The 27,728-nt window shown below is 40.0% G+C and overlaps 1 protein-coding gene across 1 annotated transcript in view; it reads left to right on the top strand.

Moving 5' to 3' along the window:
• The window catches only part of TRIM66 (tripartite motif containing 66), a 51,089-nt gene extending 28,011 nt beyond the window's left edge, over nt 1–23,078 (top strand). Inside the window, exons 10-20 of the mRNA XM_074543406.1 lie at nt 190–351; nt 8,817–9,089; nt 9,295–9,523; nt 13,188–13,248; nt 13,943–14,117; nt 14,929–15,221; nt 16,701–16,824; nt 18,056–18,130; nt 19,263–19,415; nt 20,027–20,245; nt 20,560–23,078. Of these exons, the coding sequence (XP_074399507.1) occupies nt 190–351; nt 8,817–9,089; nt 9,295–9,523; nt 13,188–13,248; nt 13,943–14,117; nt 14,929–15,221; nt 16,701–16,824; nt 18,056–18,130; nt 19,263–19,415; nt 20,027–20,245; nt 20,560–20,619 (1,824 nt within the window). The 3' untranslated portion in view covers nt 20,620–23,078. The remainder of the gene's footprint in view (nt 1–189; nt 352–8,816; nt 9,090–9,294; nt 9,524–13,187; nt 13,249–13,942; nt 14,118–14,928; nt 15,222–16,700; nt 16,825–18,055; nt 18,131–19,262; nt 19,416–20,026; nt 20,246–20,559) is intronic.
• Nucleotides 23,079–27,728: the final 4,650 nt, after the last annotated feature.

The following is a 27,728-nucleotide window of genomic DNA, read 5'->3' as shown; positions in this document are numbered from 1 at the left end:
AAGAATTCATAAATATTTGAGAGAAAACTTTCTCAATTTATCTCCCTGCTTAAGGTTGCCTTGAACATCTCTGTTGCTTTAGAGTCTTTTTGGGCTTGTCATCATGTGTATGCTGTGAGTTGATGCATATTTGTTACTGTTTTTCTTCCTGAGCTGTTGAAAAGACAAATCCTCATTTGTGATTTGTAGGTCTGTGAGAGCTCCACAGAAGCTGATGCCCAGAAGCCTGTCATTCCTCTTGACAAAAGTGACAGTCCCTCCCTGTCACAACCCTTAGAAGAAGAAGCCAGTGGCAGGAGCCACTCCCCTGAGAGCACACTGCAGCAATCAACTTTCCATCCAGTGAGAAAGGTATAAAGAACTTATTAAAAAAATTAAAGGGAAAATAGGATTTTATAATATTGAATGTGGCATTGGAGTTTGCAATCAGGTGGAAAAATTAAAATGCAATAGAAGTCAGCCAAATGGCTTGTAAGTTTTGGAAGACAGTCATAGCCTGACCATGTGTGTATGTCACAGTAAGGTGCCAGGATGAGAAGCTCTTCTAGAGGCTGATGGTGTTTAGGTCTGGCTGGCATGATTGTTAGACATGAACTGGCAAATAAATAGATGCTCTATTTCTTCACTGCCTGAATTCTGCCTAGCTTCTATGTCTAGGGATTTAATTATTAGGAGTCGCTAACTACCATACTAGGAGCAGTTAATTTGAAAAAAATAAATAAAGCAGGAGTCAGAGGTGCTGATGAAATCAGGCCTGAGAAGCAATCTTCAAAATAGTTGCCTCAGAAACAGCACCACTAATTACTGCTGGAGGTGGGGTGCCTGAAACTCTGTTATACTTCTTCTCATTCCTCATGTATAAGCAGAAAAATCACAATTTCTCTATATCTAGAATATTTTATTATAGAGCTAGGCTTTGATCTTCCCACCTACTGTGAGGCTCTGACCATTGAAGAAGCAGCATGAACGCAACTAGGAAGGCCAATAATTATCACTAGACCCTTGCTGGCTCTGGATATCACCTGTGCTTTTGAAGCAGAGAATCTGCTTTTACTTCTCTGTACAGCTTCTTTAAAACACTCTAAGCAACATGTCATATTGTGGTTTTTCAAATCTGTTTATTACTTCAGTGGATGACTCATTTTGTGTACCATGTAGAAGATCTTCATAGGTTTTTTTTCCTTGGAATTTGTCTGTGGAATATTGTGGAAGTACTATCTTCCTTTCTATCCTCAAGCAGCAAGTTATTTTTCCTTCTTTTGTATGTGACTTTGTTGATGCAACATGTTTATGATGCAATACCCATCCAGAGAATTGTTGGAGATCCCTTTGGGAGTTGCAGAGATGTGGACCTGGAAGCAGAGTGCAAATCAGATTTGAAAGCCACGAAGAATTCTGTTTTATGGACCTGTAATGGAAGGTTATTCCCAACAGCTTAAGCAAGAAACATCAGAAAGAGGAAAGAAAATGGAAGCAGATGTGGAAGAGGAAGACACTAGTATAGTCTGATAGGAAAAGTGGGAGTGATGAAGGAGAAAAGGCTGATTTGTTGCTGTAGAAGCTGAGAAGGTGGCAAAAGGAGAATACTTCGAGGGAAAAGAAAAAAGGATTTTTTTCTAATGGTGCTGTGGAGCATATCCTCTCGTGCAGAAAGTTCAGGGGTGTCTGGTTTTTTGAGGTGCCTGCTACCTTTTCAAGAACGGAGAAGGTTCAACAGCTACAGAACCCATCTGTGCTTGTATTCCTCTCTTCTAATGAGCTGTTTGTGATGAAGACACCTGGGTGGGTGAAGATACTGATAGCTCTGGCAAGGACAGATTAGAAATGATAAAGGGAAAAAGTAAACCCTTGACATATCTTCTTCATGAATGCTCCTTAAAGATGTCTGAGTGCTTTTGCTTTACAATTGGATTAAATCGGAGTTTAAATTGGAGATAGGTTCCTGTTTAAGATCAAGGGAATGTGTCTGTTTTCATCTGGTCCACCTGATTAAATGTTTTCACACTCACCTCCAGACAAAAATTTCTGCATAGGTGTTTGTCCATGTGCTCTCACATGGATTATGCTCAGAACATTTCATCTCTCTCAAGATCATCCTGGAAGACATAGAGAAAGTGAATGTGGACAAGTCTGAAATACCTGAAAAATACGGTGGGGAAAATGACTGGATAAACCTGCTGCCTAAGGAAGAACTGCTGTGTCTTTTGGAGAACAATTGCTGTTGGACTTCTTGGTCTTGTGTTGCATTTCTGCTGAACTCTGGCAGCCTTCAGCCAGGCATATTCCTAGTGGAGTACAGAATTCCCTGTCTGCTGAGATTCTTTCATTAAAGAGAAAGCAGTGTGCATCTGGATTAACTGTTTAGTGGTGTGGTTGCAAAGATCTGTCCAAAAAGATCAGAAATAAAAGCTTTCTTTAGCTTGGTGTTTTCTTTTATTTTGGAATGGGCAAGACTTGATTGGTCATGTAATTATTAAACCTCTGTGCATTAATTTTGAAATGTTTTTATGGTATGAATTTGATATTATTAACTGATAACTAGATGAATTGTCTGGGTACAGGATTATATTTATTCATAAAGCAGTACAGAGAAGATGCTCTTAATAGTTCATGATTTAATTAGTTTGGGATAGTTTTAATTTGTTTTACTAATTTTGGAATATTCATGGTGAATTTTGTCAGTCTTTCTGTCTTTCTGTACATTCTTCTAACTAATCTTTTTCTGTGAATTAATTTTTTGTGCAGAATAAATGTTTCTATACTTAGACCATTGATTGTTTGATATAAGTTAAGTGCTGCACTTTGCATAATGCTGGGCTTGATTAGCACTTTTTAAGAATCTCGCACTAGGAATGAAATCTTTCTGTTGATATGGAAAATAGATATATTTCATATTTCTCTGTCAGAATACCTCACTCACATAGCCAGGACCTCTGGTTTGGATTGTGGAATTGTTCTGTCTCCATGCCTGTTAAATACCAAACCTCTCCAGCAGAGAGCAAATTTCTGAATAACTTGTGTTACCTGCACTGCATTTCCAGGGAGTTGTGCCAAACTCTAGCAAACAGATTTTACACAAACTATGGAAATGCTAATTTGCAGTGTGAAGGAATGAGTACTCAATTAGTTTTAACAGTTTTGTGGAGAGGGTCACCAACCTCCTGCAACAATATGATCTTGCTGCTTTTACATAGTATGCTATCAAGTTATTAATTTGTGCACGAGACTAGAGAGGTCACCTATTCTGGAATAAAGGTAAGAATAATAAGATATTTTGGGCCTAATTGTGTTTTCAGGAGTAATAACAGGAATACAGTCTGTTTTGTTTGCATGTACCTAATTGTCATTTCTGCTGTGATGAGCAAGAGGTCTATAGGCGGCATCTAGCATGTGAAGAAATGCCATGATTACTGTAGATCTAAAGCACAGATTTGTAATTTGAGCCTCAGGCACCACTGCAACAGCCACTGGTGTTGATGCAGAGCTGATCATCTCTTCTCCTCACACTCCATCAAGTGCAGCCCCTTCTCCCCAATTTGGAGCAAGACCCTTACCTCTGTTAGCCAATCTTCTGCTTAAAGTGAATCTCTGAATGTTGTGCACTGCCTTAATGAGTTATCACTGAGCAGCTGCACCTGATCCTATATAAATATAGTCAACAGGAGATCCTTAGGGAAGGGCATCAGAAACAGACAAATACAAACTGATGGTCCACTATCCCAGATTCTGGAAGCCAGCACTTCAAGGATTTTCTGACCTGAAGGTTGTACCCAGACAATTGTGGTTTAGAGGACTTTCCAAGACCACCCCCCCCCCCCTTCCAGTGAATTAGAAAAAAATCAGTGGAAAGGAGTCTATAAAGAGCTCTAAACCACTATTTTGAGTCCATTTTAATACTAGTGTAGAATACTCCTCAGCATTTTACACTAGTTGAGTTTTGCACTTCATGAGATCATCTGTTTGCTTACCTTAAGTCTCTTGCCTGATACCTTCTGATTTTTGTGTTAGGAAAACCAGTGAATAATCACTCTATATTCACCCCATTCATAATATATGTATTTTGTAGGAATACATTGAATTTACTCTTGAGAGTTTGTTTTTGAAGCTTAAAAGGAACTTCTTGCCTCTCTAGAGTTGGGTGAAAGCCATTCTGTTCTTCTGTCCTTCATGTGTTTGACTATTTTCCCCATATTTTGTGGCTTTGATAAATAATTTTTGAGACCAAAATTAGCAAAGAAAGTGTAAACACTTGGAAATGATGTGTAGTGCATTATATTTGTTGTATTTTTTGATTCACAAAAAGTTCCAGCTTCTTAGTTCAAGAACTCTGTTTGTGTCAAGCACCATAAAGTACCTGAAATGGGGAAATCCTAGGGAATATTCCATGCTATCCAGGGTGCATCTTGAGAGCACTCTGAGAGGCTTCTCTTTTATTCCAGATATATGCTGTGGCAGCATTTCATTCATGAATGGTGACAGTTCATGGTGAACTTGTCTTTTTTTTTTTTTTTTTTTTTTTTTTTTTTTTCCTTGAAAAACCCATGAAATTTCTGTGAAGGGTGCTGTAGAACCAAGTACAGATTTTATTTAATGGTAGTATTGCACAGAGCATGTTGTGATTACTTAGTCACTGAAAGTAATTATTATTTAATATCCGGCCCTAGAACTTCAAATCTGACCTTGGGACCAAAATGGATTTCTTGCTGCTATTTTTTTCCCCTTAATTAGTATTAATTTTAGAAGAATTAGTGATGAAGGAAATAATAGCCTGGAGTTTGAGGTGCTATAAATTTCTCAAGTAACAGAGTATGTTTTTTCCTGTACAGAATTGAGCCGCTCACGGCACAAATGCCTTCATGCTTAATGCAATTAGGTACATTTCCCAGAATGTTAATTTTACAAAACCCTTTTCCTTTGACCTGAAAAAAAGAAGATAAATAAAACATGATGCTGCTTGCTCCGTGCAGTCTCTTCCTCCTCCTGCTTTAAGTGCACTCCAGTTTATTCAGACAAATTGCTAAGGAAGATTTGGATTCTTTCTGTCTCGTGAAAGCGGGAAGGAAATCCTTCGGATTCTGTTCTGAAACTGGGAATGGGAAGCGTGTGCAGCCCGTGCTATCAGTGCTGCTGTGTTAAGCAACTGGATTGGAGTAGTACATTTGTTTAACCTTCCAGCATAATGAGCTGCCAGGGGGATTGCTCCACTTAATAGCAGCCGTTCATTACTCTGCATCCATTTGCAGCGTGGTGTTTCTCTCCCATAGCAAAGAGAATTGGCGCTTCCCAGTTTTAGCTTCCTTTATCAGTGACACTTAATGTCAACAGCCCCGAGGCTTTGCCAAAACAATCCTAACAAATCCTAATCCCACTGTTTCAAGGTAAGTATTTGCTTCTCAGAATTCTTCTGTATTGGTGCTGCATGTTTACGCTGGACCTTTTTGGAATGCGACAGTGATCAAAGAAATATTTGAACTGAACCATGTGTTTATTTTTTATTCTCTGCAGGCACTTTGCATGTTCTTTTTTTCTTACTTTTCACTATCATAGCTAAGAAAATTGTGGTAGAAGGCGTTTTGGGGTGGTGATGCTGCTGCCATTATATTATAAGGATCATCAGACCAAAATTAATTATGAGACAATGAGAATTCCATTTATAATGACACAGATGTAGTTCAATGTGCCAGGCTGTACATTAAAATGTCAAAAAGTTCAAAATTTACCAACATCTGAAGCCACCCTCTGCCCAAGAGCATAATTAGTGCTTGTTGTTGTTCAAATGTTGCAATGTAAAAGCAATAGAGCTTTTATAAAACAGATAAATCCTTTAAAGGCATCCCATTTGCAAAATCTAGCTGAACTGTCAAGGGAAAAGAGAAATTTTTGCTAATGGCAAAAGAAATGATTATTTTAGGGAGTGAATTAATAGTCTATTAATGAGCCTTGTTCCCAGTGCATTGTTCACTTCACACTTGACAGCAGCTCCATGGATCAGGATGGAATGTGTCTGTTCTTAACTGTGAGTTTTAATATTTTGCACTGAAAGATCATAATGTTGCTTCATCATTAAAATAACCACAAAATTAACTTTTGCCCCAAGGGAAAGACAGATGGCAGTTTGATGGCCTCATTATTCTTTTTAACAAGAGTAAGGTTTGCCATTGGCTTATATAATCTAAAAAGATCTCTGAAGAAACTGATGCTTGATAGAAGAGTAAAAAGGACATAGCCACACCATGCAACTAAATTTCACCTTCCTGAAAATCTTACATGTGTGTCTCCATTTATTTTCCCTTCAGTAGGAGTCATCCCAGTGACTACTCCCAGTAAGTAAACTTGTGTCACTGGAGCCAGGAGAAATCCTAAATTGCCTTAGGAGGGGGAACATTTCACTTGAGCTGCACAGAGGGTCAGGTCTCACCACATGAGATGATGGCACGTGCTTGTAAACGAGTTAAGGAAGGTGTGGGTAGTGATTGGAGGAGCTGAATGGCCAGGAGGTCTCCAGTTAACTTGGGAGCAAATTTGGGTGGTGTGCCTGCCATGTGTGTGCCTCAGCATGGCCATTTCCAATGGAGCACAGCTGTAGGGTACTTCTATGGACTCAGGGATTTGTGGATGCTCCATGCTTTGGAGAACCTGACTAAATAAATGTTTAGCTACCTCACAGGGGCTTAATTAATGCTCACAGTAGACTCTGAAGCAAGGGGAAAAGGCAAGGGCAGATTACAGTTTATCTTCAGCTCGAGCATGAATTCTGCTTGTTTATTTTAGTCTTTTGAGAGTGGTATGGGAACAATTCACATGTTAATTCTGTCATCTGAAAATTGCTTGTGATAAAATGAGTGATGGAATGAAAAGGTAAATGTGTACTTTGTAGGTCCCATTTGTCACTGCAGTTGCAGGAACCTGTTACAAGCAAATTGGGGTGGCAAAGAAACATTTTTGATCTTTACGGACTTTAGTACGTGTGGCCTTGAAAAGTGGATTTCTTGCTGACCTGTGGAGATAACTTCGGTTTGAAACCTCAGCGTTTTTAGGAATGCTCTGTCTGATAGTCTAAATGGCAAGTTTGGGCCTCCTCTGGTGCATTTCCTTACTGGCTGTGGTCCAGTTTTCTGCTCAAATGTGAGGTGGGAAGAACATGAGTGGCCAGTTCCAGCCGCTTCCAAAAAGTTGTTCCAGCTCAGACAGCTTAGGTTCAGGGATGTCCATTGGACTCAAGAGGGGGAGAATGACCAATTCCCTGGCTGCAGGAACCCAGTGCTCCTTGGGGTGCCTTCTACATGGAGGAACTGCTTAGAGCAGGCTCACTGCAGCTCTGTGTGCTGCAATGGCACAAACCTCCCCTGGCCTTGCACAAGAGCTGACCTCTTTCTGACTCAAATGCAGGTGTATTTTGTCTCATCAGATTAAGTGGTCACTCTTCAGGCAAAGCTCCCATCATAGCATCTATTGCAAATTGGCAAAGAGGAAATTAAATTGCATCCATAGTTAGGTGGGAATTAGTGTCTGTGGGCAGTGTTGTCCCGGCCCAGAGTTGCTGTGCATTGCAAGCAGAAGAATTCAAGGCTGGCAGGAGGAAGGATTTACACAGGCACATCTGGCAGCTCAGGCTAGGCTGCAGTCTTTGCCACTGTGGGGTTAAGATGGACAAAAGTATCAAAATCCCAAATGGAGTTTATGTTGAGAAAACTACTAATTAAATTTAGGAAATGGATTCTATCTCAGATTCACTTCTGAGTCACAGGCCTCTAGTGGAGAAATAAGTACAACAGTAAATTTAAACTCTAATTCAGATACAATAGACACATTTCTATTGTCTTGATTTGTATTAAAATGAGTGCTACCTACTGTATTGCAGTCAAATGAAAAGGATATAGTCAGTCTAATGTAAAGGACAAAACACGAATGAACTATGATGAAATCAAGGCAAAATTGTGTATTCAAGTGACACAGATCTGTACTCTTCCAAAATTCCTTCTCTTTGCTTCACATGAATGCTGGAAGAGTCTTGTTTTCAATAGAGTCCCCCATTCCAGGGTTTGAGGCAGCCTAAGGAGGTCACCTAGATGAGTGGGTTTGCTTTGGTTTGTGTAACAGCGACTCTGTGGGTTTGGTAGTGGCAAATCATGAGACAGTCAAAAATGTGTGTTGATACTTTGGTAAATATTCCCTTTCTTTGGAAACTGGGCATGTTTCCTCATTAGTACATGTAGGATATTCTGCATTTAATCTGTGTTATTTAAAGGGGAGGAAGTGCTTTAGGTTTTAATGAGACCAACTCACTAACTATCATAAAGTTTTTAGTATCATTAACAGGAGAAATAACTTCATGTACTTAAGTCAGAGTTAGATTTTATTTCTTCTGAATCTTCTTTCTGAATGATTTTATGTTCTTTTAATAAAATGACAAAATTTCTGATTTGAATCTTATTTCTTCTGGGAAAATTTAATGGAAAATAATAGGGTTTATGTCAAGGATTAATTTGGTACAGTGTTCTACATAGATTTCCCAATCATTGTAGGAGTTAAAAATCAGAATCCCTTGAATTCATCTAAGGAAGACTTTTTTTTGTAAGCACCAGAAGAGTAACCCAGTTGTCTCCTTTTCCAGTTTTTGGTTTTAATGGTGGAGAATCTAAAGCTTTTGGAAACAGCATAGGATTACAATAGATTCTTACAGCCCTTGTGACACAACTGTTTGACTATGTCAAGCTGAAACTGAGCATCTCATCTATTATAGAAAGAACAGTAGCATTTTGCTGCTGAAAAGCTGATTAATATATTGCATTTTTTCCTTCTTTTTCTTTTCCCAGCGTTCAGCATCCCTGAGCTTTGTGGGCTTTCCAAGCAGTGCAGAAATGGAATTATCTCCCACGAAGTTACTCAGCTCAGCCGACCCAGAGGCGAAAGGTGCCGCTGCTGTGACACCTGGCCTGTCCCCCAACGCCCTCTGTGAGTGTGACCCTGCAGCAGAGCCCCTGCCCAGCTACAGCCTGGCCCTGGGCAGGGCTCCCAGTGACCCCAGCCCTGGGGCTCCTGCTGTCCCTGCACCCAGTGATGCACTCCAGGGAGGCACCAAATGCAAGGTAGGGATGGCTCACACTCCTCTGCTCAGAGGGAGTCCGCTTCCCTTTACAGCACGTTATTGTTGGTCAACCAGTCAAAATGCTGTTTCAATTACAGTTTTCCTTATCTGGTATTTGAAGACTGATTACAAATTATATTCTTAACATGAAAAGAGGGAAAACTCATAATTGAGTTTTGCGTTTCTTTCTCCCCCTCCTCCTGCAGCTAGAAAATGACGACTTCAGTGCTGTGGATTGTCTTCTAGAAAACAGCTTGGCTACTGCTGGGCAAGAGGTAGTTAATGAATTAACTCTTTCTATGCAAAAAGTGATGGAAGAACCTATTAATCTTTCAATCAAAAAGTCCCAGCATTGCACTTCTCCTTCTGAACTGCTCAGCAACACTTCTTTCCTGCCCATGAATGCCAGAATGAGACAACCTAGAAGCAAAGAAGGTACCAGGCTTTTAATTATTTCCTTTAGGTTTGGGTTTTTTTTTTTTTCTTAGCACTGTGCATTGCTAGCATGGCAAAGCAGTATGCTTATTAATATACTTACATGTAAATGTGCTTTTCCAGCAAGCTTCAAATGTTATCAGAGTACTTAATCCAATGGAAAAGTGTGTTTGATCTCATTTGTGGAGGAAAAACATGGAAATGATATGCTTTGAATTTGTAACATCCCTCATCTGTGAACCAGAAACTAGTGTGACTGTATGAATTACCTGGAGTATTAGTTCTTTTAGAAGCACTCTAAATGAGCTTTGCTTGGTCTTATCTTATGCAAGCTGTTACAGCTCTAGAGCTCAGTCCCCAAGGGGACTGGGTGCTAGAAGCCAGCTCGCTCTCAGACCAAGGCCGTGGGTTAGCCTTTAGCAAGCAGGGAGATATTCAGCTCTTAGTGATTAGGCAGCTCTTGTGATTTCAGCTTTGCTTGCTAGGTAGCTTTTCCCTTGGCTTAAGGCTCTAGCAGACGGTAGAGAGAGGAGAAGTAGAAGACACTGGCTGTTCTACGAGTATGGCTTTATTGTAGGGGTCTGTGAAGGGTCTCAGCTCTTCTTCCGAGTTAGTAGGGGTACAGTATGCTACTTTTATACTCTTGGCTTGGATCTAATCTTGACTAATGGCAAAGGTGTTAGAGTGACCATAAGTGACCAATAGTAGGGTTTAACACAATATTGCCTTACATGGCTATAGGGATAAGGTACAAGGCGGATGTCCCTGGAGACAGGAAACTTCTTTGCTGCTGTGTCAGCATTCTATTCTCCAAGGGGTCCTGGCTAAACCTGAGGGATTTACTACAGCACTCCTGTTAATGAGACCTGCAGTTATGACTATTGAAGAGGTGGTTTGAAGAGTCCAAATTCAATTAAAAAAACCCACTTTACTTCCAAAATGTAATGTGCCTTCTGCTAAGTCCTCCACATCAGTAGCATGCCAAATTTTTGTTAACACATTCCTCAGCATGTGCCTTTGCTTGGCTCTGTCTACTGTGGAACATTCCCTTCAGCCAAGGCCTATTTCTTCAGCCCTAATGGAGAATTAGGCTTTACTTAACTCTTTTTCATGGGCAAATTGCCAACATCATGCTACACTCTGAAGGCTCATTCCTGCAAACTCTGAAAGTCAATGGGACTATTCATGCAAGCAAGGGATTGCAGGGTCAAGCTGTTATCCCATGACTTATGCCAATATTTGGCTGCATTTCTCTATAGAAGATGAATTAATATTTCTCTCTCTGTGCTGTATTTTTATTCAGAGAATTCTAATTAGTACAAAGGAGGCCTAGCCCAGTGAGCCAAGGAAAAGTATTTGTCTTCTCTTCAATGTCCCATGCCAAACCGTGGCAATTATGGCACAATCATTTGTGTGAGCTGTAAGAATCAGGGGCACCCCTAAAAAGCTGTGCCACAGGCAGGCTGAAGTGTCTTGGGGAGGAGCGGCAATGTGGTATCTGGGGTGGCTTGTGTGACACCACACACAGGGACAGCCCCAGCATTCAGAACCTCACTGTCAGTAGAGGATGCTGCAGATTTTCTGGGTATAAAATGCAGGCTCTGTTGTGCAAGAGGCTGGAAAGCCTCAAGTGCTGGATTCAGTGCTGCTCCCTTTTCACAAGGAAGGGTCAGGAGCGAGCAGTTCTTATCCTGTCAGTGTTTAGGGGCATGCAGTGAGGAGATAGAGTCACCAGTGCACCATAAAACACGAATTCTGCTGCAGAGGCAATGCTAACTCTGCTGGTGGCTCTGGGTAGGACTTGCTGGCTTCATCAGTGCTGTGCTGCCAAGTCTCATTCCTTCTGGTAAATGTCTCCAGTGACTCATCCTTTTCTAATAGCAAACCTAAACATTTCAGCCTAATTTAAAACAAAATTATTCTTATCCTAGGCATACAGGATGTGGTAAAAATTGTGCTGAGATAATTTTCCCTCTTACAGCCACTTTTTTTTCTTATGACTTGCATAAACACCCCTCCCTCCTCTTCTCTTTCCTAGACTAAACAAATCTGATGGTTTCAGCTTCTCCTCATGGATCAAGGGTTTGATTTTTTTCAAAACCACCTCATTCCTCTGTGTTATTTTGGGTTCTCTGCAATTAAGGAGTGCTGCCCACAGCCAAATGCAGCGCTCAGCAGAGGCCTCTGGGATGCCATGCAGAATCAGGGTATCAGCTCCTTGTGTTTTACATTCCTTGCTGCTGGAGATAGCCTGCAGGATGGCATTCCTCCCTTCTGCAGCAGCAGCATTAGGGGGCTGACTGTGTAGAGAACAGCTCACTTTAACCCTTAATTCCTTGCAAGAACATTTTCCTAGGCAGTTTTCCTTTGGGATTAGATTCATCTGACCCTTTGTGAGCACAGTGACCTCAATTCAGTCCTACTGATTTAGGAGATTTTTTCCTCTGATGCCCTAAGGTCTATTTTTAACTGAAAACATTGTCCATGGTGCAACCCCTCTAGTTTGGTGTTTTCCACAAATTTTACAGGCAGTATTTTTTGATGGGCTCAGTTGCTGATGGAAATGTTGGTTAATGTAGGAAGCCAGCACCACTGGAACATCCTCTGCTTTGGCAGTGTGCAACGAGAGCTGCTCCTTCAGCTTGGTGTGCAGTCTCCTTTAGGAATTCTGTCCATGACAGGGCTGCCCACCCTTCACCAGAGCAACAATCACAAGTGAATAATGCCTTAGGTGTGATGTGAAATGCACCTTTCCTTGTTAGTCTTCATTTTATTGTTCCTTGTGGCAGGTACTGTTGACCTGAGCTAGATTTTCTTTTAAAAATCGTCTTTTTTGGCCCTCTCCTATCTCGACATAGCCATGATATTGTGTTTGTTTCTTTTTTGTATTGACTGTGTCAAACTAATTCCTAACAAAAGGTGAGATTACAAAATTTTTCAGTTGATTTGTATTTCTGAGGACATCCACTGAGGCATTTGTCTCTATCCTATCCCATCTCCCCAGAACTGTGCTATTACTTGTGTTTAATGTCAGTAAAAACTACAGCCAAATGCTGATACAGCTACAAAAAGCTACAGCTAAATAAATAGCAGATAGTTTTGAGTTCACGTGTTTATGTGTTCCAGACACTGGAAAGGAATTATAGTGTAACTTTTGTCCTGTGGTGGCAGATGGGAGACACAATTTACTTCCTGTTTTCAAGTAACTGGAATTATCCAGAAGCTTCTTTGCATGGAGCTGGAGACAACAAAGATTTCCTGAGCCCTGGGGGTTCAGACCTCATGGGGTCTGTTTTTCTCAAGTGAAGGCTGTATGGCAAAGAGGATTACTTATGTTGTTTCCATGTATATGGATGTGTGTGATATGGCTGTGTACATAAGTAATTCCCTGGGAAATAAATAATTTCTACAAAATATTTCATATATGCTCCTTATATTTGGAGCAGAAGCTGTAGTTAAAAGTAAAAAAGAAAGACAAAGGCTCTGCACTAGAACAGAAAATAGCATGCACATTTTCTATACATATAGATGAAATTATTCCATATTTCACTTATGATATCATATTAAACACCAGTCAGAAGTACATGAATATTGAAGTACTTTCTACCCTAATCTGCCTGTGATATTATAAATATTTTATTCATTTTCTTATCTTCTGTTCCAGATTCCAATAACTGTGAAAAGGAACATTTTGAAATGGATATGAAAAGCAATCAGAATGTCAGGTAGCAGAGTCTTTTTTTTATACAAAAGCACTGGCTGTGAAATTTTATGCTTGTATTTAGAAAATTTGTCATACTTAATGATGATGGAAAACTTAAAAAGATTTCTAGATTCCTTGTAGGTATTAGTTCTGAAAGTTGTAAAGTGCTCTCCAACTTGAAAACAGCAATGAAAAAGATGTGGTGAATTCATGTATTTCTGTGTAATTTTCCAGAATGAATAAACACTTGCAAACCTATCTCACTTGAACAATTAGAAAATGTTAAGCCCCAATGAAGGCTAAAAGATATAATGGAAACAGGATTAACTTTACCCCAACAATTTTATAAAATTTGATTTTCAACCATTGCTGTGATAATGTGGTAAAGTTGATGATGTGCTGTGCTCCTGTTGAAACCTGCCACACTGAAAAGTATAAAATATGACTTTAGTTGCGGTAATTAAGAATACAGAGAGCAGGGCAAAGCTTTAGCACAGGAGTTAGTAATGTATTTACACATATGATTAATTTAAAGTGATTGCATTCACATTTCTTAACGAATTGGTTTGTGAAAAAGTATCAAGATTTTCAGTGTCTGGCCACTGGAGTCAGAGTTACAAAGGAAGAGGAGCACAAACACTGGTGCATGGAACTGAGGAGAGAGGAGAATTCTGTGGGATGTTGATGAATTTAATCCCGTGTCCTCTTCACCCCAGAGGTGCCCCCAAGGAGCAGAGGATCCCCTACGTGCGGCTGGAGCGCCTGCAGATCTCTGCCGCGGAGGTGGGGGAGCTGCCCGTGTTCAAGCTCCAGCCACAGCACAACGGGCAGGAGAGCAGCTTCCTCCTGGTCATTGAGTGTGGCACACGCTCCTCAAGCATGTCCATAAAGGTGAGGGGATTGTCTTCAGGATTTACCTGCCTTCTGCCCTTTATCCCACTGGTTTGCAGGCACAGTTTCTGGAATATTGTACAGTAAAAAAATCTGCTGATTGTTGGACTCTCGGGTACTTCTGTGATGGGTTGTGGTAATGACAGTACAGCTTTGAGCTTGCTCCTGCAAAGCTCAAGTGGAGCTCCCTGCATCTTCCATTTCTGAAACAATTTTGTTTTCATGTTCTAAGGAGCAACAGGGCTCACCTGTCTAGTTACAAATACAGGATAAGTAGCTTAAAACTGGCCTGAATATGTATTTGAGTGGTAGGAAGCAATCCCAGAAATTACAGTGTAATAGATTTTAAAAAACTATGTAGTCTATTTCTTCAGTGGAGTCTTGGCTGTGAAGACTTTCCACAGAAGGAAACAGGAATTTCTGGTGGGGAAAAAGACCTACACTTTTTTTATGTTTGGGGTTTCTTGGGGAGCTTGAGTGTTTACCATAAAATTTGCAAGTGATATTGTAGAATATCCTATTTCTATCACCTGCAGTGTAGAATCTGCACAGCTGTCTCACAGTACTGTGTGGAGGAAATGACCTGACCAAGGTGACCTGGCCAGCCAGTGGCAAGTGCCAAGAGTGTGGACCTCCTGAACTCCAGTAGAGTTCCCTGCAGAGAAGCACTTGGAAGCACTTGTTGGAAAATTGTTGGTAGTTGTGCCTTCCAAGTACCAGAAGTATTTGGTTATTTGCAGATAACCAATGATGCTTTATGCTGGTGTGTGAAAATGATGATTGTGTGATCCCAGATTTTTCTTCCTTCAAGATAAATAAAGATAATCCAGCTGAAGGACAGAAGTCCAAAGAGGAGAACTCAGAGGATGGGAGATTTCTCATCTCCCAGGCAGCAGGACAGACACAATCCCCATCTGTTGATCAGAAGCTCAGCAATGGCATCTCCAGCATGAAAAAATCCCCAGTTACTCAGGAAGTCAGTCCAATTGAAAATGAGGATTTCTGTGCTGTGTGTCTTAACGGAGGAGAGCTGTTGTGCTGTGATCACTGCCCCAAGGTCTTCCATCTCTCCTGCCATGTTCCAGCCCTGCTCAGCTTTCCAGTGTGAGTACGGATGACATTTCACTACTGTGCTGTTCCTGCTCACTGCCTGGGGGCAGAAGATGTCCTCAGGGATTGATGTTTCAGGCTTATGCAAGGGCTGCATCTCTCACTTGCCTTTTTTGTTACTTTTTTGTCTTACATGCAAGGAACCAGATGAATTATGAAAAAGAACTGTGTCCTGTCACTGTGTCCTTTCTGCAGTCAACTGGCCTGTACAGCAAAGGAGGAGGCAGACCAGATTAAAAATTATTCATGTGACTCACTGGAGAAAATAAAATCCTAACTCTCACATAGCACCTGGAGTGTAGACATCAGCTCTTCTTGGCAGAACAGAGACTAGCACAAGGGAAGGGCAATCAGTGAAGTTTTATTCAGTTTGTTAGCAAATGTTATGGGAAATATAGGATTATCAGGGCTTTTGTGGAAATATTTTAGTCATTTCTTTGCCTAAGAAGCAATCTTTTGCAACTTGTCACAGATGGATTGTATGCAATGAACCAGAAATAGACACATGTCTACATACCAACCTTAAAAGTGAGACTGAATAATGTGCATTACTGTGGTATGCAATTCTAAATTTGTTACAAATCATTACTAAGTGGAACTGAAGTCTACTTAATTTGAGCCAAGCTCAAATCATTGTCTCAACTGTGAAAAATATGTTGTAAGGTATTAATTTGGAGATTCTGGTTTCTCCTTTCTGTTTAAAAATCAGGACTTTTCTTCTCTTGGGTTTCATTCTTTTCTCTAGTGGTGGAGTCATTACCTTCTAGTTTCAAAGCACTGTGAAAACCAAGTTTTCCTGTTAGAATAAACTTTAAAGGCAAAGTAAAACTCTAATGAAGTAAATTAATTCCCTTAACAAAAGTTATATGTTAATAATTCTTGAATATATCTTCATCTGTAGCTATTCAGACCCTAATGTTGTAGAAATTGCATCACTGCCTTCACTAAATTCCTCAAGAGGTTTCTGAAAATGCATCTACTAGCATGAGCACACATGCCCTTGCAGGATTATGTCTGTTTGTTTTGGGGACCTGTGTTATCATCACACCTTTTCTGATATGTTGATTTCTTAGATAAATATGTCAATTATTGTATCAATTGTTAATTAATATCTCAGTTATCAAAAGGGTCTGGGTTTCTCTTACGAACAGTTGCTGCCTGTTTTTCCTTAGTGTTTTTTTTTCAAAGCAGAACTTGAATCAGTGCAGCTGCATACACTGCTGGTAGATTATTTCAAACACAATTTTGTTTTCTTTTCCTTTGTGACAGGAAAAGAGCTGTGAATAGAATCTGAAATGATTATACTTCTAAGTGGATTCAGATGCAATGCAAAGTATCAAATACAATGGGCTTCAGATTGCCTGCTATCATAATGCTAGTTAAGGATGAGGCTTTCAGTGGTTTCTGAGGTTTGCTGTTTGACAAGGTTATGGAGAAAATTCCCCACCAATTTTTTTGTTTCCTGTTTTGCAGGGGGGAATGGGTGTGCTCGCTTTGCCGTAACCCTGCCAAGCCAGAGGTGGAGTATGACTGTGAGAACACTCGCTACAGCCACAGCCACAATGCACAGTATGGCCTGGCTGACTGTGACCAGAAGGTGGGAATCATTATGTCGTGCTCTATTTGGAGCAGGACATATGACCTCAGCATGAGGCTTTGCATTTTCATGAGATGGTTTTCACTTGGCTGCTACTCAAATGTTATACACAGCAGTAAATACAACAAAAGCATTGTTATTATTTGGTTATGTATTATTTTGTATATTAGTTGGTCTTCTTTCTAGACATTGCTCTTCAATTTAAAAATGTTATAGAAAGATGAAGCAGGCAGATGTGGAAATTCTTTTCTACATTGAACAGGAAGTCACACTCAAGAGCATGAGTCAGTTTTGCCTGGTTTGTGACCCTGAATCTTTTTGCTTTAAAACTTGGCACCTTCTCAGGCTTCTACTTGGGTCAGTGCAATGACATTTTTGTGATGAAGACACTTTTTGGACACTTTTGAGTTGGATTGAAATCATCAAACTGTCTTCTTCTTATGTCCCATTAGTTCCCTTGAAGATATTTAAACTTTTAACTCAGTCTAGAGGAAAGCTTATCACTTGATACACCTATTACTAGTTTTCTCTACCAAATCTTCCATTAAATAATGGCCTTTTCCTAAAGTCCATAGTGTTTGGAAAGCACAAATTCAATATAGATGTCATGTGTATGTTGACGATAACTGGACAGAGAGGAAGCGTCCCCACAATTGAGTGCAGATGATGAGCTGGCCCTGTTTCTACTGTATTTGTACAACTGGGCAAGTTATTGGGATTTGGTTCTCAAATAGTGAAGTCCTATTTGGAAAATTGAATTGATTAACTTGTAAAACACTTATACTAGTGTTTGGCTTAAGTAAGTGTTTTACAAGTTAATAATGATTAAAGGGAATAGTTTTCATGCAGTACTACCAACTTATATCCATTCATGGAAACCAATGTGAGCAGTGGGAAACATTGCCCATTTAACTTTCCACATTGTTAGTGCTATTCTCCCAGTTGAGAGCCAGGGAATAGATCTGGAGCACACAAAGTAAATAATGATAGTCATTAATTCCCAATCATTTCCAGGAGAATGTTGCCTTTCTTGCATTTCTTGACTATCCTTATTTTCCAAGGTCTAACAATGCTATGAGGCAAAACGTTCCCCTGACTAGAGTGAAGTGTGCCATTTTGCATCAAAAATTCATTTGAGAATTATCATTTTTAAGTATGATTGGTTAACTAAGGGCAAGAATGAAACTCCCTTGTTTTGAACTAAAATTTATTACAATTTTGGCTTCCACAGAAGTGTGAAAAGCTGGTGCTCTCCCTGTTCTGCAGCAGTATGAGCCTCCCATTCCATGAACCTGTCAGCCCCCTGGTAAGTTCTGCATGTGCAGGGATCAGAGAGAAACCAGAGAGCCTCACAAGCTTCTCCTTTGTCTTCTTGAAAGATATTCATGAGGGCTTTTTTCTGAAAAGTATTGCTTCCTAGGGAAGGGTGGGTGTTTCCTCTTCCAAGTGCCTTGAAGGCATCAGGCCAGAGGCAGGGAAACATTTGGCCAGTGCTCAGGCCATGTCTGAGTGCCAATTTAAGAAGCTGGTAGAATGGCAAAGGTGTATAAGGGGTTCCTGTGATTAAAAGAGTTGACTTGTTATGTACATGGAGAATATTGTACAGCCATAAGAGAAGTTTTCTCTAGAAGCAACCCTGAACTCCCTCTTTCCTTGCGCTGTGCACGCAGAAGGTAAATGTGACTGTGCAGGGAAGATGTAGAGATATCTGCTTCATCCGTCTACTCCACATTTGCAATGTGAACTGTCGTCTTTAAGGAAGGTGGTGACTTACACTATTGTAACAGTAGAGTACTATGTGCTAAAAGTTGAAGAGGGGAAAAATGAAGGTTTTATATGAAGGAGTAGTTCAAATAATGATTAAAACCCATTCCACCTAATAAATCTTGCAATGGACTTATGGAGCAAATTACCTAACAAGTAGGTTTAGACCCTGAAAGATTTAAGTAGTGGGATATCCTGGTACCTGATGCCCATTGACATAAGCTTTTGTTGAACTTTTTAAAGAGTGCACAGTGTCCTATTTTGAGTCACTCTTGACAGACTACTTCCCACATTATCAGCAGAAAGTATCACAGCACATTCTTTTTGTAACTGCTTGTGAAAAATGTCAGCTAGTTGTCAATTTACATATATTATTGTTCATTGTTAAATTTGGGTTATGGTTGTCTGGGGATAATCTTTACAAAGTGCAAGCAGCAGAGTAGTCACTCAAGTGTGCTGTTTTTAGGATCAATCTTGAAAACAAGTATGTTTTAATCAAATCCAAAAGCACCCAGGAAGACAATGTGCAAGTGTAGACACTAAAAGATTAGAGCTCTCCATCCTTATGCAAGGATTCCTCTGCAATGACTTCTGTCCAAAATTGCATAGAAGTCACTGGAGAGGAAATGTTTTAATGAAAAATGTCACATACCTGCCTTTTATTCTTATTGCAGGCTCGGCATTATTATCAGATCATCAAAAGGCCAATGGATTTGTCCACCATACGAAGGAAGCTGCAAAAAAAGGACAAGTCTCACTACTCTGCACCTGAGGAACTTGTGACTGACGTGCGTCTCATGTTTTGGAACTGTGCAAAGTTCAATTATGTATGTTTCTAAAATGCTTGGGTGGGGGGAGACAAAGCAGGGGCTGGCTCTTTCAGTGGCTGTCCCACTGGTGCAATTACTGCTTCCATGGAAGTCAGATGTAGGATTGGGATAAACAGAAGTATTGATTAATTTTATTCTTTGGAAATTATATCAGGGCTTTTTAAATGACAGGAATGAAGTTTGTTTGAAATTATATACGTATCTGAGAGCTTGAGATATAAAAAGAGGGATCTAAAGAGGGGCATCTTCACAGACAGCTCTATGGAATGTTGCTGTGTTTGCTGTAAGAAGCCAATCACAGCCAGCAAAATACATAGGGAAAATAAAATGCAAAGAAATTCCTAAGCAGTGATCACTGCTGTTCTTTCTAGTTCACTGTGCATCTCTACTTCTTAGAGGTGCACAAACGTGCTCCTTAACAGCAGCATCAGGTTTTTACTTACACTGGAAATGCAGAGAGACTAATGGGCTGTAGGAAGTGTGCAGAGACTAATGGAGATGTAGCAGACAAAGCCAAGGAGAGGTGTTGGGATGGGGTAGTTATTTGGATTTGATCCTGGATGATTTCTGTGTGTGGTAGCACTGAATGGTTATTCATTCCCTCACAGCCGGATTCCGAGGTTGCTGAGGCTGGACGATGCCTGGATGAGTTCTTTGAGGACAAACTAAGAGAGATCTATCCAGACAGGCATTTCCCTTCAATGCAGCAGGATGACTCTGATTCTGAAGACTTGGAGAGCCAGAGCAGCCCCGTGGCATCCCAGGATTTCCAGTGGCCGTCGTATGGGCAGGAGTGTGTGCAGCCCAAAAGGAAACGGCGCCACGCTGTAAGATTGCAAAAGCAAAAGCACTTGGTTGCCAAGTGGCCTCCCTGCTAGCTCTGTTTACTGCTACTGATGGGAAGTTTTGGCAGGGCTGTCTGGGAAAACTGTCAAGCTTCTATCACGGATGTGTGATCAGTTCTACATGTTATGTCACGGTCCCTTGAGTGGAATAAAGTGTCAGATGTGTATAAATGTGCGAGCAGGAGCAAATGAAGCCTCTCAGGCTGCACAGTTATCTTCCTAGCCGAAAGCTCTGTCAAGGTTTGTAAAAAGATTAAGCCCTTTAGCTATTCATTGTTTGTTTCCTTTGTACACAGGACAGCGAAAAAACTAAAAGAATGATGTTTCAGCCAACTAACAGCCTTCCTCAGATATGACCTCCTCAAGATATGAGATTTGAGGAATCCAGCAGCATGACTGGCAGAGTTAAGGTGTGTGGGAGGAAAGCAAAGCGCTCGGGCTGTTTATTGAAACTCTCCTATTCTGCTGACCATATGCCTTATTTCTAGATCTTGTAGATAGACAACAGATCAAAATGTTTGTTTAAATCTGTCAATATCCCATCTGTTAAATCACATGTATGTTTCGCAGTGTTTACATTGAAGTACTAATGTCTTGGTCATAGGTAATGATAAACAATAATAAAAATAACATCCTGATAATACCTCATACTGCAGTACTGTTTCATAATCTGTTCAATGTGGCATTGCTATTTTATAGAGCACAGGTAACCATGTAATAATCTTGCAGCCTCAGTGTGAATGTTGGCCATGCTTTGTGACAAATACAATGTGCAGCCATTAAAGCTGTAATCCTGTTGTCTTATTCAATGATTTTTCTGGGAACTTGGCTGCTCCAAAACCTGTGAGATAATGTGATTATCTGATTAGCTGTTTCTTTTGAAGCACAGAGTTTTCATTAAATCAGGAAAGAACAAGTGATGGTAATGCTAATGCAGGGGCTGTTTGAGGGCTGGTTCTCAGTGCATACTGGATGGTCTGTTTGCAAGGCATCATTCTTCTGGAATCTAATTCATGCTTGGTAAAGCAGTGTGGGATTTTGTAGCTCTCAAAGGCAGCATTTTTATACAACCCAAGGCAGTTGTTTTTCTATAAAGTAGATATTGGAATTCCGCAAATTAACTATGGAGTGAATTACATGGTTCTAGAAGTGCCTATAAGATAACGTCATTTATTTCTGATTTTCTTTTTGCTTATTACCTGTAGCTGTGATTATCTGCAGTGCTAGAAGATGATGATAATATAGAAGCTCAAACAGAAAGGCTAAGATTTCTTTTTTTTTTTCCTAAATTTCACAATGTATAGGCAGAACACAACCAAGAACAGATTTAGAGTTCACTTGAACAAAGGTTGTGTGTCACTGTAGAGTCTGAAGGGTGGGGTGGGTAACAGGACATAACACCTGAGCAAAGAGTGAAAGTTTGCAAGCTGCTTCCCACCCCTTCCAGCAGCAGGTGAGCCACATCTCTGCATGGCCAGTGCTTTCCTCATGTGTGTGAGGGGCATCTTCCTCCTTAGAGCTCTGCCCAGCAGAACAATCCAGACTGGGGCCTAGCTCTGACACAGGAGGTTGTTGCAGACCTCAAACACAATTAAAGTTCATTTTAATTAGGTTCCTGTAAATAAAGATGATATTTTCAGCATATTTTATATGGGCTATTTTGTCTGGTAACCATGTATGTTATTTTAGATAACACTTTAAAGGTTTATATATGCAATAGTAATAAGACATGAATGTTATATTCTACTGTGTGTGACTTACTGTTTGCCCTGTACCTGGTAGAGTTCTAATCTTTCCTTTTCTTTGGAGAAATGAAAATCTGGATATTAGAAACTGACTGGCAAACTGTGAGATGAAGGGACAGCCTTCACATTTTCCAAATGTGAATTCATATATGTTTGCTCTCTGTCAAATTCCTCAAAACAGTGAGAGTCTTGGCACAGGACAATGAGTGCAGGTTTGTCACTGAATTATTCGCCCTTATCTGTGCTGCAGGTATCACTTTTTCTCAGTTCCTCCACCAAAGAACTGTCTTTTTCCATTACTAATGCAAAAATAGTATGCTTTTTAGACTTCATCTAGGGGCAGTGGTAGAAATGTGAGAGATTAGTGATGGCTTCCTCTTTTCCTGGAAGAGCAGAGTCAATGACAGCCTCCTTCTGTTTCTTAAAGGCTGTCAGGTTATTAACTGTACCATTAGTTTTGGAGAACACCTATTTAAATAAAGTTTATTTAGGGTCTATTATGCTTTTATTAAAAATAGAAATTTCCAAGCTTGTTTTTATAACTAAAACACCTTTCTGGGTGTGTTCTGGCAGGACTGAATGACCTGAGCACTCTTAAGGCTAACTTAGATTCTGATTAATACTCTAAGACTAGTAACAATTGAAAAAAAACCAACTTCATAAACCTCATGTAATGTTGGTAATCAGAACAAAACCTCAAGTCATAAGTATGACTTCATATATTTTCGAACACGAATCCATAGGTCAGCAAATTCCCAGTACAGTGCAGGTTATGGGAACAATATAATTTTTTACATGTAATGGGTTACATGTATAAAGGAAAAATCCTTTCTGTATTTAAACAGTTGGAAAAGAGATTAATTGCAATTTCATAATAGGTCAGTCAAAGAAGAAATGACAGCTACAGGTTTAGCTTTGATTATCCCCTAGACAATTTCCAAGACCTGTGTGTTCCAGCATGGTGACAGGAGAACGGCATCACAGTTCATACAAACAGGCGTTTAACCATACACATTAACCAATGACTGCATGTTTGTATGTGTAATGTGCATTGCTGAACAATAAAACATGTGAAATGTCTTTTTGCACATCAATCTGAAATTTTTGCTCTCAGTACATCTGCTTTCAATTCACGTATGGATTGTATAATATAATTTAACAATCATCAGCTAAATTGCTCATAACTTCTGATAGCAGAACAAAGCAGTTATGAAAGCAGCTATGCTAACACAGGAGACAGCTTGCTGTTTGTGCTAATATTTTCAATAGCAAGTAGATATTTTGCCTTTTGGTTTTTCAGTTGCTCTAAGTCATTGAGAAACAAACATGACAAGAACAAGTAGCAAAAAATGTTTGTTGTTTAAATGTCTGTACACATAAAGTGCCAAGAAACATGCTACTTATTAGTGAGAGGAAAAACATATTGTAATGTATTAGTCTGGGGGAATCAGAAGAGATATTCCAAAACTGGAAATGCCAAAAATTGGAATAATTTACCAAAAAGAACAAAAATTCTCTATTGGCAAGAAGTCAAGCAGACACTGCAAGTGTTTTTATATTATTATTGGTTCCTCTCTGTTTGGTTTTTGGGAAAATAAAACTACCAGCACCAACTTTCTGATCTGGGGACCTATTGGCTTGAAGGGTAAGTAATCCTTCTCTCAGGGTTACAGCTGTGCTGATCTTAAGACATAATTAAGAGATAATTTATAGTTAGAGGTTACTTTTTATTGTATAAGTAGGAAAGCATAGAAAATCTTCTGGGCTTGCAATTTCTTCAAGTGTTAAATACAGGCAGTAAGGTCTGTTATAGACAAAAAGCTAAATATCAGCTGAGTTTCTCTGATTTTATTTAGCTATCAAATGAGATAATCTGGGGGAAATAAAGATAGGTAGTAGTCATAGGCTGAGGAGTATGCCCATCTTTTGAGGCTGTATTTGTAGACCAGGAGCAAGAAAAAAGAGAAGTGTTTTTTTGAGAAATGCTGCCCCACTGTCTGTTCCTGTCTGTTAGTAAATGTTTTTAAAAGTATGTTTTATGTGTGTTCTCATGAGAGCATTTAGTAAACTGGTAGCATTTAGATTAAGGGGACTTTTGTAGAAGCTTCTATTAGGATAAGTAAAACTAGGAAGATAGTATTTGGATGCGTTTTTCTGGTAAAAGTGTTTGCTATGGTGAATATTACTGTGGAGATGAAAAATTGCAATGCTCAAATTTGCTGTCACATATCCAGGTCCAGTTGTTCCCTTTTCATTCCAAGTGTTCTAAAAGAGCTTCTTGAAAGATAATTTTTGGATGACTTGTTCCTGTTTAGGGTGGAATTTGTAACAGAATCCCTGTAAATTTCAAAGCAGAACTAATGTTTGGGTTGTACCTTTAAAATTGTGAGATTTGCACATTGCAGAACCAGCTCATTGCCAAGTCTTGTGCTGACTACCTGCACCAGAATGATAATTTCTCCTGGCTGAAGGAACAAACACAGCACCCTAACAGGGCTTCAGATGTTGAACTCTGCTTACAGAAACTCACAGAATTTAATCTGGTTTTATGCTGGGCCTAGCAAATGCCAGTGTTTAGAGATCATTAAAAAGCATCAAAATTTGATGTGATCTCTTTGGTTAATGACACTAAAAGAGACTCTAGTGACAGGTTATTTTATACAGTTATTCCTGGATTGTATGGTAACTTATAAATGAGTGTTCATTCTGTAAATAATCACATTTTTGTTATTTACTACACTTTTAATTTTTTTTGCAACAGCATTAAACCAGGCCTAGATTTAAGTCAAGGAAATAGTTTATGCACGTGTCTATACCACAGTGTGTAGCCTGTGGTGCAGTGCAACACTTCTGAATTTACAGCCTACTGGGCCAAGCTAAGCAGTCCTTTCTTGTGACAGAACAGCAAATGGAAAACACCCTTAGTTTCTAATACTGAAAGTATGAATAGAATAGGATGATCACTATAGAACAAGTGTTCTGTATATCACAGAAATTAAAGCAGAACTTTATAGGATATTTTATTCTGTGTTATAAATTAAGGAACAATATAGAGCTTAGATAAAGTGAAAATCAATTCAGAATTAATCTTTAAATCCTACCCAAACTCTGTCCTGCATCTTACACATAATTTTGAATACCTCAGGCATCTGCAGTGCAGTCTATTATTAACATATACAGGTGGGCTTTGGCTTATGAAAAATAACATTAAAGAATTCAGTGCTTTAAGCAAACACTGGACACCCCTCTGTTTCTTTTTCCCCGTGGCCTCTGAGGGCTTTAGAAACACTGGTTAACTGGCTTTCATCCATGTTTGTGATGTACTTATAAATATTTCCCACTTACAACGGTAGAAAACAGCATGAGAAGCTAACGGAATGAGCGAGCAGCAGAGATGGAAATTGAATACAGCCCTCAGCCCTGGCTGCAGGATTATCAGGGAGCAGTGTTAAATGAAGGCATCGTGACACATCTCAGGTTTGGGATACTGAAACCTTTCATTATGGAAGAGGGGATTTGGCTCTGACAGCGTGCTGCAAATGATGCTTGAGCTTAGCACCTGCAGTCCTGGAGCAGTGTCAGGAGCCACACAGAGCTTGTTTTACCTGCAGGGCAGTTCTGTTCAGGGAGGGGCAATGGGGCAATGCCCCGTCCAGTGCTGCGGACTCACCTGTGCCTCACAGCATAAAGAGCAGCTTCAGTGCCCTAGGCAATGCAGGAACTGCAGCCATAACCTCTGGCTGAGCCAGCTTATCTCAGGCATGATACAAACAGTGGGATTTTCACCACATAAAGGCTCCCCAGAAGTAACATCCCAAACCATTCAAGAAAGCAGAAAGTCTTAATCTTTATTTTTGGTCTTTTAAATACCACAAAAATCTCTTAATTGGAGTGAGCCTGCTGAACAAGGAGTTCCCAACAATGACCTTTTGAGATGACAGTCTCACTTCCTAGCTCTTGCATCATGTTCAGAGCTCTTTCCAGTGTGCTGTGCTGTGTTGCATCATGCCAGCCCCAGCCCGGTGCCATGGGGTCGGGAATCCCTGGGGGCAGGGAGAGACAGCCTGCTCTGGACACGTGCTAGAGAGGTGGGAACACCCTGGAGACATTCTGCCCCTCAGCTGGGAAAAGTGCTACTGCAGCACACCCTTCATCTGCTGTCTAGATGACTCATACAGTGAAAGGATATTAAATGGAATGGGAATATGCAATTTCTTCCTTTCACCGATCCTAATTAGGGTATACTGTAAATACATGAGTATATTTATAGCCACAGAACTCAGCCTTTTACTCTTTCTGTGAGAAACCTGCAGAATTAGCTTCATTCTGTGTTTATTGGGTTTTACTGCTTCCAAATAATGCACAATTTACAAATAAATTTACGCTGGTTGCCTCACCTCTTCCCAGATGTACTATAATGCCCTTCTCATTTTTGAGCCAAGTTCTCCATTATTAATTCAGCAGTTTGTAATTAAATGATTAACTAATCAAATTTTTTCCTCCTGAGTACCTGTGCAAATGCATTGAAGGCTGATTGATTTAACTGGGGTCACTCAGAGATAAATTGAGCCTTAACATTATTAAGTGTGAGAAACAATGAGGAAGAGGCTCTCTAAGGAGGGAATAGGAGGACTCAACTTTTAGCCTTGTTGATGTTTTCTTATAGTTCCAGTGGAGAGAAAAAAACCGGTTCTCGAGCTAGAGATCAAAAAATTACATGGAAATTTGTGATATTACTTTACCTGCCAAAGCTGAGATTCAGATTTTAATGGGTGTGACAGCATTAGGTGTTTTTTCCCTTTTTTTTTTTCCTACTGTCTCATCATATGGGAAGAAAATGAGAATTCTTTTAATGGAATTGAAGGTGAGTAAACACCAATGGTGATGCTGGGGAGGGGTGGCACTGCAGTTTTTTGTTGGTTTTGTCAGCAAAGTCAAGTTCTGTGTATAACTTTCCTCACTGATTTATGCAAAGGTGTTTCTGCAGCTCTTATGAAAGATGAAATTTTTACACAGATGTAAAGGGGTGGAGATGTTTTTTATTTTTCTCTCGGTTGTATTTTTCAATTGAATGGGTATTTCCTCAGGTTCCTGGGAAGGATTTAGGTGCTGCTCACTGCCAGAGGTGGTGGTCCAGCCTGAAAGGGTCGGTAAACTTTAATGACGCAGCAAAGCTCAGCTTTTCCCGATATTTCCTGTACCACGACACAGCCTCTGGGGTAAAGCAGGTGGAGGTTCGGTGCTGGGCTGGCTGCAGGGCATCGGCAGTGCTGGTACCTTCAAAGCATGGCAGCTGGCTCCCTCTGCTGCTTTCAGCACTCTCTGAGTCGTTTTAAGCAAGGAGAATTCGCCTCCCCCAGGTCCTGCGGGGTCCTGTATCATTGCACCTTCTGGTTTTAATGTGTTCTCCTTCCACGGGAGGTAGCTACGGGGCTGTGTGCTCCGCCTTAGCTTAAAATCTGTGCAGACCTTTACAAAGATTAATGTATGTATTTATAAGCGAGAATCAAGCTGTAATGTGGCAGCTGAGTGTAAGCATTTTAGGTAAGACCTCCATAAAACCATAATTACACCCATCTGTTTCCCTTAAGTACCCGGTAGAAAACAGTTAGCACTTACATATCTCTTGATAGCTCTCTCTCAATCTGGTGTTATGGGGAAAGAGGAAAGTTAATTTCCCCCTTTATTTTCTTTCTAGAAAAAGATGGTGCTTAAATTCA

This window comes from Zonotrichia albicollis, chromosome 6 (assembly GCF_047830755.1).
Source record: "Zonotrichia albicollis isolate bZonAlb1 chromosome 6, bZonAlb1.hap1, whole genome shotgun sequence".
In the NCBI taxonomy this organism is placed as follows: Eukaryota; Metazoa; Chordata; class Aves; order Passeriformes; family Passerellidae; genus Zonotrichia; species Zonotrichia albicollis.
Note: the sequence above shows the minus strand (reverse complement) of the source record. Positions and strands in the feature narration are given on the sequence as shown.